Raw genomic sequence first — 12630 nt, 5'->3', positions numbered from 1 at the left:
TTTCTAAGATAAGCTTATCTTTCAGAGTCCATATCAAGTGCCTCTTCTTCATGAAAACTTTCATGAATACCCAAACTAAAGTGATAACTACTTCAGAACAGATCTTATCTCTCTTATTGATTTAATGCCTTTCATATACTTCCTTGTTTATAAGTCCTGTTTCCCCAACTATTAATACATTGTAAATCTTCTCAATGACACATTATATAGTGGAGGTAGTGAAAAAGAACAGGAGATTGGGAATAAGAGACCTACATTTCAATAGGGCATTACATACCAACTGAGATGGTACTCCCCAGTTCACAGTGAACCACCATTTTCTAAGAACAGCCCGAATACACAGGGTTGGAACCTCAGCGGCCATGCCTCCTAAGTGACCCTCCTCACTCCTTAAAATATTAATTCAGGGATGGGAAACTGACCCCAATTAAGTCAGTCAGAATCCCTGGAATGTTCTCAACTCTAAACTATGAAGCCTGGGGACTGTTGGCATTCTTCTGGTCTGCAACAGGAAAGACTGAAGCCAAATGGCAGAACCGAGATACTTTTTAAAAACCCCAGCAATCTCAACGTCCCTGTTAGCAATTATCTTTGAGGACCACCTATAACCCCGCCCTTTTAGTGGCTCATGTCATACCCCAGTATACATTCAATAAATACTACCTTCTCCCTGAACTAGTCAGACATAGGATTTTATCACTTGGAAACTGACTAGTATAAATTCCAACTCCATTTTGTTACTAGCTGTGTGGCTTTTATCTCTTTTATCCAGTTTTCTTATACATAAAAAGAATTAAGAGAGATAAGTGAAAACACCTAGGTGAAATGTCTGGTATATACTCATGTTTAATGAATTGCTCAGATAGTCTTCTTTGTGAAGACCAAAGGGAAAGTTTAATGGAGCTTATGTTTTCCTTTCCAAAAAAGGGTCCTTAAAAAAGAAACAACACAGCACTGATTTGTTGTACAAACACATTTCCCAGGTAGCTAACTGCTAATATAACCACCAAGTTATCTAGTTTCAGAGAGACTATAACAAGGTCTATAGCCACCCTTACCACGTAGATTTTTTTTTCATACTATACCCATTTTATAGTAAGTAATGTTTAATAGCAGAGGCTGCCTGGGTTTGAATCATTATTTACTAGTTGAATGGCTTGGGCATATTATCTACCCCATAAGATTGCTGGAGTAAATGAGATAATGCATATATAAAGCATAGACAAATGGAAGCACTCAGCAAATATAAGCAGCTGCTATTATTATAATATTCTTATTATTATCGATGGTGAGAGAACTGGATTAGTAGCTTGCTTCATTGGCTTGAGACAGAGCAAAACTGGACTGTGATCAGGTTTTGTCCTCAGAGAGGGGAGATGAAGAGTAAGCTGAAGACCAAGATGAAACAGACAACATGGACCTTATAAGCTGGAAAGAATCCTGCTCTTGAAGTTACAGTGAAAATCAACTTTTTTGGACCCCAGCACTCAGAAATATAAAGGAGAGAGGTAGAAGAAATAAGAGGGCAGGCGATCAGAACTCAGCCTACTCAGAAGGAAGGACAAAGAAGCAGGCTAAAGATTCCTTTTCGGTTAGGCAGCTGGGAGTCACACACCCAGCTTCTATTCTTAGAAGGTGACTGTGGCCAGGAGCAGGAAAGATAGGCACTGTTCTATTTTTAAAGTTCTTCCCTAAAGAGTAGAAATTGGTCAGCCAAGAGAAGAAGAAAATAAAATGTTTTCCTGGTCCTTTTTGGTTCGTTTATACTTGATTCCAGTTTACTTCGGAGTGTGTTAAAATGAAAACAATGGATATTCTGTTTAAATAGTTTAATATAGCCAAGGGTAGAGAACATTCCTATCACCATAGGAAAAGATATACTATAATAGTAATGACTATATCCTGTTTCAAAGTAACTACATATTAAGAAATGATAATACTTTGAAAACTATTTAGAAGTGTATGTCTTACCATCGTCTCCTGATCCTCTCCTCTATTTGTAATTTCAATTTACACGGTAAACTTCTGAATAAAAATTTGTATATTCTAAGAGTACAGTCCCATAGAAGATAAATCCACTAGTTTCTAGACCCAGTTCTATTAATTAGCTATTTGACTCTATCTCTGAATCTGAAGATTTTAATCTATAAAATCTATAATATATTAAATAAGTTTATCTTTAAACCCCCTTCAAGCTATTGTTTTAAGTATGTAAGAACTTAAAATTTGAAAGCATTTATTAAAAAATGTTTATAGCCCATATCATTTCATATTATGATGTTAGGCACATGAAACCTAGTTTTCTCTTAAGAATTAATGACATGTCAAAGTGGTAGGGTTTTTTTTCTTTTGTGTGTGTGTGTGTGTACTGGGGTAGGGGAGGCAGAAGTTATTAGAATCTTTTCTAATTATTATTCATGATTTCATCTAATAGCACTTAAGGGCTGGTACTAAAAATACTCTCAAACCACATTCTAAATTACATGATTGCTAGATAAATTTGATGCTTCATAATATTCTGCTAACAATTTTTTTCTGCTAATAATTTTTAAGTGGTTTTAAAAATGCTTAGAAAAACTAATAGTTACATAATACCATTTATATTAGTGTCCCCAAAATGAGTTACTTAGGTATAAGTCTAGCAAAATATGCATAAGATCTACATGAGGAAAAATTCTAGCAAAATATGTATAAGATCTACATGAGGAAAACTACAAAACTCTGATGAATGAAATCAAAGGACTAAATAAATGGAGATATGTTCCATGTTCATGGACAGGAAGGCTCAATATTGTCAAGTTATTAGTTTTTCTCAACTTAATCTACAGATTCAATCCCAATCTAAATCCCAGCAGGTTATTTTATGGATATGGACAAACTGTTTATGTGGAGAGACAAAGACCCAGAATAGCTAATACAATACTGAAGAAGAACAAATTTGGAGGAATGATACTACCCGACTTCAGGACTTAATATAAACTAACATAATGAAGACAGAGTTGTACTGGTGAAAGAAGAGACATATAGATCAATGGAAGAGAACAGAGAGCTAGAAATAGACCCACATAAATATAGTCAACTGTTCTTTGACAAAGGAGCAAAGGCAATACAATGAAGCAAAGATAGTCTTTTCAAGAAATGGTGCTAGAACAACTAGACATCCACAGTAAAAAAAAAAAAAAGAGTCTAGACACAGACCTTATACCCTTCACAAAAATTAACTAAAAATGGATCATGGTCTAAACAGAAAACACAGAACTACAAAACTCCTAGAAGATAACATAGGAGAATACCTAGATGACCTTGCGTATGTTGATGCCTTTTTAGATATAACACCAAAGACATGATCCATGAAAGAAATAATTGATAAGCTGGACTTCATTAAGATTGAAAACTTCTCTGTGAAAGACAATATCAAGAGAATTAAAAGACAAGCCACAGACTGGGAGAAAATATTTGTAAAAGACTCATCCAATAAAGGACTGTTATCCATAATATACAAAGAACTCTTAAAACTCAAAAATAACAAACAACCCAATTAAAAAATGGGCCAAAGACCTTAACAGACACCTCACCAAAGAAGATATACAGATAGCAAATAAGCATATGAAAAGATGCTCCACATCATATGTCATCAGGGAAATGCAAATTAAAACAACAAGATACCACTACACACCTATTAGAATGGCCAAAATCTGGGACACGAATAACAAATGCTGGTGAGGATGTGGAGCAACAGGAAATCTCAAACACTGCTGGTGGAAATGAAAAATGGTATAGCCACTCTGGAAGACAGTTTGGCAGTTTCTTACAAAACTAAACATACTCTTACCATACGTTCCAGCAATCGTGCTCCTTGGTATTTACCCAAAGGAGGTGAAAATTTATGTCCACACATAAACCTGCACACAGATGTTTATAGCAGCTTTATTCATAACTGCCAAATCTTGGAGGCAACCAAGATGTCCTTTAGTAGATGATGGATAAATAAACTGTGGTACATCCAGGCAATGGAATATTATTCAGCACTAAAAAGAAATGAGCTATCAAGCTATGAAAAGACGCAGAGGAACCTTAAATGCATATTACTAAGTGAAAAAGGCCAATCTGAAAAGGCTACATACTGTATGATTCCAACTATATGATATTTTGGAAAAGGCAGAACAATGGAGATAGTAAAAAAAAAAAAATCAGTTGTTTCCAGAGGTGGTGGCAGGGGTGGGAGGGAGAGATGAATAGGCAGAGCACAGAGGATTTTTAGGGCATACTCTGTATGATATTATAGTGATGGATATATGTCATTATATATTTGTCCAAAACCATAGAAAATTAACACTAAGAGTGAACCCTAAAGGTAAACTGTGGACTCTGGGTAATTAAGATGTGTCAATGTAGGTTCATTCTTAGTAAAAAATGTACCATTTGGTGAGTGATCTTGATAATGGGGGAGGAAATGCCTTTGTGGGGGCATGCCTGTACCTCCCTCTCAATTTTGTTGTAAAACTTAAAACTGCTCCAAAAAATGAACTCTTAAAAAAATTTAAAAATAACACTCTAAATTTACTTTAAAACATAACTATTTTATTGTAACACATTCCTTAAATATCAACACTATCAATTACTGGTACATGATCATTTTCTTTTTTAATCCTTACGATAGGTCTTACAACCTATTGTTTTTTGCACAATAAATGTGGGGGGAAAAGTGGCTTAACATTTTCATATAACTTTAAAAAAATATATAAACTACAAATTCTGCTAACCAATTCTCCTTCTGTACCCCATCTCACCATTTCAATTTCTATATTAGGAACACTTACCAGATACAGTACATTTCCCCATTCTGGAGCTGTGGAATAAGAAAGGATTCACAGAGTTGCAAGGCTAACATAGTCTTGCCTTCTTTTTCAGTGTTACAGATGATATCAATTCCACTCTTACAATCAGTTTTCAGTAAATGCTATAGGAGAAAAAGAGAAAACAGTTTGTATCATTAAAAATATCTAGAAAGATAGGTGTAATAAATGTTTAAATTAAGCATTCAGAAGAAATTAGATTTCTAGTTTTCTTCTACAAAGACAATGATGAATTGTACAGAGATATTTTCATGTTTTCATAGTTTCACTATATAGAATCTACAGTTTACAATGACTACTTTTAATCTCAATGTCCACAGCTTGTAGGCATGTAGGGTCCATATTCGAAAAAGGTTCTTTCATCTTAAAAAAACCAAAATGACAAACATATGCATTTAATTTCTTACGATTTTATTTAAAATGCAAAATCATAAAGCTTCTCGGTTTTTATTTAACCTCTGTCACACCAGAAGCTCACTTAACATGAATAACGCTTATCAACAAAAATTTTAATTTCATCATTTGTTAATATCAGACTCTAATTCAATATGAGCTTAAAGAATGGTGCCAAAGGGAACATCTAGATAATGTAATCTTAAAACCTTTGATATTACTGTAAAAGGAATTTAACAAGAATGGGCTACTTTTTTTTTTTTTGGTAAGGTTAAAATGGTAATAGGCAAACATAATCTCAAACAATACCTCCCGGAATAGGTGATCTTCTACAGGTGACATAAACAGACATGTGAAGAGTGCTTGATGGAAGTACAAGTCTTTACTGATTTCTGGGTGATTTATACAACATTTAATAAGAGCCATTGCTTCAGGTATGCGTTCACAAGCAATTAGATATCTGGCACGTAGTTCGAAGAATAGTGGATTTTCAGAACTTAAATATTTGTTCACTATATTAAAAAGAAAACAGACTCTTATTACTCTCATGAAAAGACTGTCTCAAACTTTGTTCTTTGACACCTTAGCGCTAACATGTGGTATCTAATTAAATCAACTATTTAATTAAACAGTATTTTTCTTATTAGGAGTTTATTTGTGAAAAGAATGTTCAGTTAAATGATTGGAAAAATGGAAGTAAGAGACACCAAAACTGTGCCCAAGAAATATTTGCTGATTCTTTCTCAGTCTAAAAAGTAAGCAAAATTAAAAAACAAAAAAAAAACATGAAATATTCTTTTTTTGTGTTCACTAATGTTAAAATATGTTTCAAATGACATGGGATCTGGAATTTCTTTCTAGTCTAAGATTACGTACTTTATCTTCTTACTGACCAGTATTTTCATTCCTATAAGATTAAAAGGCTAAATTGTAATTTGTTATTAAACCATATTAATTCAGGTTAATTATAGAGAAATGTAATCTGAATTAATGAAAAAGTTCAATCATAAAAGAAATATATTTTATTACTTTCAAACAAAAAGATTAAGTTACAAGTAGTGCCAAACAGGACTGCTTATTAATATATGCCCATGTGTCACTAAGGATAATTACTAATTAATACTTGCTTTTACACAATTTTAAAATATATAAAAACCTTTATCTATATAAGTTCATTTAGACCTAACAACAACCTCATGACAGGTATAATATTAATACTTGTTTTACAGATCACAAAACTGAGTCTCAGAGAGGTCAAATGACTTGCCCAAGGACAAAGAATTAATTAAATAAGTGGCAGAGCAGGAACTGGAACCCATATTTCATGATTTCAAATTCAAACATCTTTTAATTAGTTATATATGTTTAATCAGTAGCTTCTGAAATGCCTATGAATAATGTTTTATTGGGGCTTCAACATTTGCCTTGCACTTCTGTTTACACTATACGATAAGCAGACAATGATTTTGTATAGTTGATGCAAAGATAAACTTCAGACTGATCTTTACCCTGATGATCACCAACTAGAGTACAGTCATCTACATTAATGAGGTTCTAGAGCAGCTTTTCCCAAAGTGAGGTATGCTAGTGTAAGTATAAAAGGAATATGTATGAAAGGACTATATACATATTATAAACTGTATATATTGAGGCCATCAGCCCTCACACCAACAAGCAACAGATTTGTTCTAGCTCCTACTGAAAGGAGCCTAAAAGCTACCCTAAAACCCCAAACTCTCCTCCCCTCTTCTCATTCCCTATGATTCTGTCTTTGCCTAGCTCCTGTCCCCTCTGGCCACATTCTCCAGTTTCCTCAGAGATTCCTTCAAGGTTGTCACCCTTGCCTTCCCTATATTTGATGGTTCATACTTTTCCTCAATAAGTCGACTCTTCCTCCTCTGATCTAACTACCGCCTCCCTCTTCAGCTTTTTTCTTTTGTTTTTACTCCTTTCCAAGACCCTCACATCAGGTGCTACTCTCCTTTGTATCCTTTATATTTATACCACACCACTGTCATATATACCTTAGCTCTTTCCTTCTAGTCTTGTCCTACCTCCCATCTCATTCCACCACTGCTTCTCCTGGTCTTATCTCTTTTTTCATCTTCTCTAACATCTCTTCTAGTCCTCTACACTTGTATCTGGGGTCAGCTTGCTCTTAAGCCCTAGAATCATAGCCCCTTCTCCATTCAGTTCTACTCACAACCCACCCCACTCCTTTACCTGGGACAAATGGAAAGATCCTAACCTGCTCAGGCAACTGGTGGTGTGAAATGTCTTCTCACCAGACCAATATCTGAATGGTTCCAGCTGGCAGGTCTTGTCTTTCCCTTTGGCCATGGTATAATTGCACTCCATAGGCTCTCTCCATGCTCTCAAATGTGTCCACACTTCTGTGCTTATTTACTACTGCTCAGCTTACATTCTAAGTTTTGGTGACCCAAATGTTCTGGGGCTCAGGAATAATATGGCAAATGTTTTTTTAAAAAGAATTAACTAGAAATAGTTGACAGAGCTTCCTGCCTTCAAAAGCAGATTTTGGCTCACAGGAACCACTGTGTATCTAGGTTGGAGAGGAAGTGATGTCCAAAAGGTATGCAGGTGGTAAGGGGATGAGACAAAACTTAACTTCTATTAATGAATGAAGTTTGGGAAATACTGCTCTAGAGTATTTGGAATCGAAATTTACTTACTCATTTAATTAGTCACTCATTCACTTATGCATTCATCATGTGGTCATTCATTCAGTAAACAAATATTTATACTGAGCACTGGCTAGGTGTAGGATGTATGGTAGTGTATATCAAAACAAAAGCTGAAGGAGTTCCATCCTTCACAGAGTTTCCTGTATAAGGGAGATTCCATGTGCTTAAGCAGGGTGTTTTTTTGTTTGTTTTGTTTTAAAGGGTGTTCCTACTTAAATAGATTTTAAAAAACATAACTGAAGTGAAAACAAACTCTGTAAAAAGCATGGGGATACTAAATATGTTAACACTCTGAATTCCCATTTTAACAGGAAATTACTAGAAATAATTGTACCTAATCTTATGTTAAATCACTCTTGGGCTGGGTTAATATAACAAATTAAACACACTTCATGTGAAAATACATTAGTCTTATTCAGTATTATAAAATAAAGAAAAATCACTATTACTGCTCTAGTTAGAAAATGAAATTGTATTTGCTTCTCACAAATGTTGGTTTAGAGTTTGAGTCTCCTGAAGTACCTATCTCCTGAGATGCTGGCTGGGCTTTTAGAACAGCTTGCAACACTGGATCTTCCCATGGGCCACCATCTCTAATGATTCGAGTCACCAGTTCCAGATTCACATTTCCATATCTGCGGAGGTGATTCTGGCATTCCTAGGAGAGAAAAATCATTTTGGCTTTGTGAATTTAAAGGGGTTAAAAACTAAACTTGATCATCATTGTCAATAAAATGACTGATGGTCAGTGAGGCAGCTGTTAAACTACAGAAGAGAAAGGGTTTCTTTAGTAACCTAATTAGGGTGTCAAAACCCCATTAGTACACAAATAGGCTTTAATGCCAAAGGTTACACAGTTTGTACATAATTGGACTTAGAAAATCCCATTATAACAGGGATGAAGTGTAACCTAAGGGAAAAACATATGGGATGCATCATTTCTAGGAAAAGAACCAGGCTGCAAAAACCTAATGGAAAAACTTACAGGATGCATCATTCCTAGGAAAAGAACCAGGTTGCAAAAATGTAAAACGTTTATGTTCAGTTATGTGAGGGTTCATAAAGTTTCTGTTAACAATGGCAGGCCTAACAATAAGAAGGTAATAGAGAGGTCCCTGTCCAATTCAGATTCTGGTTGGCAGGTAGGTACAGGTCTCTGTCCCTGATCCCAAATGTAGAGTCTTAGGTGTAGCAGAAAGCTGGAAGATGGAAATTCTATTCCACTTTGTTGTGTAAGTAGATTTATAGTCTTGGGATGAGAAATGACAGGCTGAAGGAATGAATCCAGGCTATACTATGAAGACTTTGCATTAGGTTTAAGATAAAGATACTATTGATAAGTTGGGCATTAACTGATAATTTGTCTATGCCTTTTGGGGGATTTTTTAAAAAAGATATTTGAAATGTTTTTAGAGAATCTGTTATCTTAGACTTGTGATTAAAATATGAAATATGTAACAAGTTTGTAAACAATGTTTAATATTTAGGAAAACTTGGTTTACTGAATTTATAAATTTATTAGACTTAGATTTACAAGATTTAATCATTTGATTATGATGCTTTGATTCATTATATACTTTGTTAGGTATTTTTTAAAATGTTTCATGGAATTTAATTTGATAATTTAAAAAGATTAACTGAAGGCCTAGTGAAGGTATGGATAGATTTATTTTTTAATGCATAAATTGAGCTTAAGGCCTTAAGAAAAAACTAGATATTGAAACTGGGAATGCTAAAAACTGGAATAAACTGCACATCAATTAAAATACAAGCGACTGTCAGAATTTCTTTCTGTGCTAAAAAATCCCTCAGACATGAAAAACTTAGTAACAGTTATAAAGCGAAGCTTCAGGATAAAACCATATATATTTACAAATTTTATTTATCAGATGAATCATTAGGCTACATATTCAAAGTGGCAGTGAACACTTTGCTTTTATTAAATTGTCATGCTCTTTCATCGTTTCAACATTCCAAAGTGATATCTATATGCCACTTTTCATTCATTGTTAAAATACATGAAAGAGGTTTTGTTTTATAAGAGAACAAGGCAGTAGAAGGAATCAAGTTTCAAGATGAAGAATCATTCAAAGAAGCCAAAGGATCATTAAGTCAAAACATGAAAGTAAGTATCTTCTAAAAGCTACTTAGGGAATTCCCAAATTAAAATGAGCAAGCAAGCAAACAAAAACCCTATAACCAAATGGGCAAGTTACTTAACCTCTCTGCTCCTTCAGTTAACTCTTCTACAAAACGGATACTAAAAACACCTACTTCATAGGATTGTTGTGAGGATTAAATACTACACAGTATTGAAAAGTGCTTAGGACAATGCATAAGTACTTAATAAATGTTAGCTATTTTTTTTCTATTTTTTAAGATTCTGAATAAATATTTTATTTTAGGATACCCAACTGCCTTAGCATAAAATTAATTTCTACATTTCCATGTGTCAGCATATTATAGCACTCATAAAAATATGGTATAAAGTTATTGATCAGCCATGATTGTTTTAACACATGGAACATAGTAATGATCTGTGGCAATGACTTCATGGTTAAAAACAATCATCGATTTCAAACCTCAAGGTAAACAAACTCCTACATTACTCTAGACATACATATTGCTGCCCATACAAATTAAACTACTGTAAGCTGGCTTTTGGTCCAGTCAAAGCACAAGAAATAAGGTGAGCTGGATGCCAGCCCATGAATCCCTGATTAGGCTTTAGCTCTGCTGCTGAGTACTTGGACAGTCTTTCTTTCTAGCTGTGTTAGGATAGGTGAGGCGCCAATCATACAGCCATTAGTGCTGTGAGACCTAGAACTGGACTTGGGCCTAAAGTCAAGATATGGTGAAACAGGTCTATTGCTAATTTCTTAAACTTGGCTGAAAATAAGAAACACTTGGAGGTCCTGTTAAAAAATGATTCCCAGACCCCAATTCAAACCTACTGAATCAAGGTTTCTAGGAGAAAACCCTGATAATCTGTATATTTAACAATCCCTACCCCACAGTCAACTCTGGCATACTTTTTGATTGTATTGGGTTGGCCAAAAAGTTCCTTCGGTTTTAAAGTAAAAATAAGACAATTGTTGCATTTTCACCAAGAACTTTATTTACCATTTCGTTCCACTACCTTCTGCCATTTTTCAGGCAACTTCATAATTCCATCTTGCCAAAACTTTTATCTTTTTGAGCAAAGAACTGTTCCAGGTGCCTTTTATAGTCTTCCAGGGAATTGAATTTTTTTCCATTAAGAGAATTTTGTAAAGACCGAAATAAATGGAAATCCGAAGGTGCAATGCCTGGTGAATACGGCGGATGAATCAGAACTTCCCAGCCACTGTAACAGTTTTTGCCTGGTCATCAAAGAAACATGCAGTCTTGCATTAACCTGATGGAAGATTATGTGTTTCTGTTGACTTTCTGGATGCTTTCTGTCGAGTGCTGCTTTCAGTTGGTCTAACTGGTAGCAGTACTTGTTGGAATTAATCGTTTGGTTTTCCAGAAGGAGCTCATAATAGAGGACACCCTTCCAATTCCACCATATACACATCACCTTCTTTGGATGAAGACCGGCCTTTGGTTTGGTTGGTGCTGGTTCATTTCGCTTGCCCCACAATCTCTTCCATTCCACATTATTGTATAGTATCCACTTTGCATCGCCCGTCACAATTTGTTTTAAAAACAGAACATTTTCATTATGTTTAAGTAGAGAATCGCATGTTGAAATACAGTCAAGAAGGGTATTTTTGCCTTACTTATGTGGAACCCAAACATCAAAGCGATGAACATAACCAAGCTGGTGCAAATGATCTTCAACACTTGATTTGGATATTTTGAGTATGTCGGCTATCTCCCGCGTGGTATAACGTTGATTGTTCTCAATTAATGTCTCAATTTGATCGCTATCAACTTCCACTGGCCTACCTGACCACGGAGCATCATCCAGTGAGAAATTGCCAGCACAAAACTTCACAAACCACTTTTGACACATTTGATCAGTCACAGCACCTTCTCCATACACTGCAAAAATTTTTTTTTTCACGTTTCAGTTGCATTTTTACCTTTCTTGAAATAATAAAGCATGATATGCCAAAAATGTTGCTTTTTTCTTCCATCTTCAATATTAAAATGGCTATACAGAAATTCACCAATTTTGATAAGTTTTTTTTTTTAACACACGATGATATGACAGCTGTCACAATACAATCTAACAAAATTGTTTCAAATGAAGTTAAAGACAATTAAGCACTACTAGCTACTAGAGCCATCTTACAGAAAAAACTGAATGAACTTTTTGGCAAACCCAATCCCTCCTACATTTGGAGTGCACTTTCATAAATGTTTATACTGTAAATTATATACCTGTACTCCTACCAATCCTTCTATTAAAGATTAGTAAATTAGCTTAAATTCATTTTTCTAATATAAAAATTATAAATGAAAGTTTTGTTTTTTGTGTGCGTGCCCTCCTTGAGTCAAGTACACCATATTTTGGAGACCACTTCTATGGGGAAATAACTCTGGATAGGAAATAGAGATGAAAGAAAGATTTCACTTTTGTCTATTTAAAAAGACACAGGATGAAAGAAAAGTTTCTAAGTATCTTCTGGCTTATTTTTCCTTAAATGGTATCGTGGCTTTTTTGGATGATGTTCAATTTAAAAGCC

General features: G+C 34.6%; 1 protein-coding gene across 3 annotated transcripts in view; it reads right to left on the bottom strand.

The window, feature by feature from the left end:
* The window catches only part of ZNF654 (zinc finger protein 654), a 95113-nt gene that overhangs the window by 11581 nt on the left and 70902 nt on the right, over positions 1-12630 (bottom strand). For 2 of the 3 annotated variants that reach the window (XM_081234270.1, XM_081234271.1), the window contains exons 4-6: positions 8477-8612; positions 5559-5761; positions 4821-4960 (exon numbers count right to left, since the gene is read on the bottom strand). In XM_081234270.1, coding sequence (XP_081090396.1) covers positions 4821-4960; positions 5559-5761; positions 8477-8612 — 479 coding nt within the window. The remainder of the gene's footprint in view (positions 1-4820; positions 4961-5558; positions 5762-8476; positions 8613-12630) is intronic. The other variant, XM_081234272.1, reaches the window with a different exon arrangement.

The sequence above is a fragment of the Mesoplodon bidens genome, assembly GCF_964165515.1.
Source record: "Mesoplodon bidens genome assembly, chromosome: 5".
NCBI lineage: Eukaryota > Metazoa > Chordata > Mammalia > Artiodactyla > Ziphiidae > Mesoplodon > Mesoplodon bidens.
The sequence above is the reverse complement of the archived record's forward strand: the minus strand, read 5'-3'. Positions and strand labels throughout refer to the sequence as shown.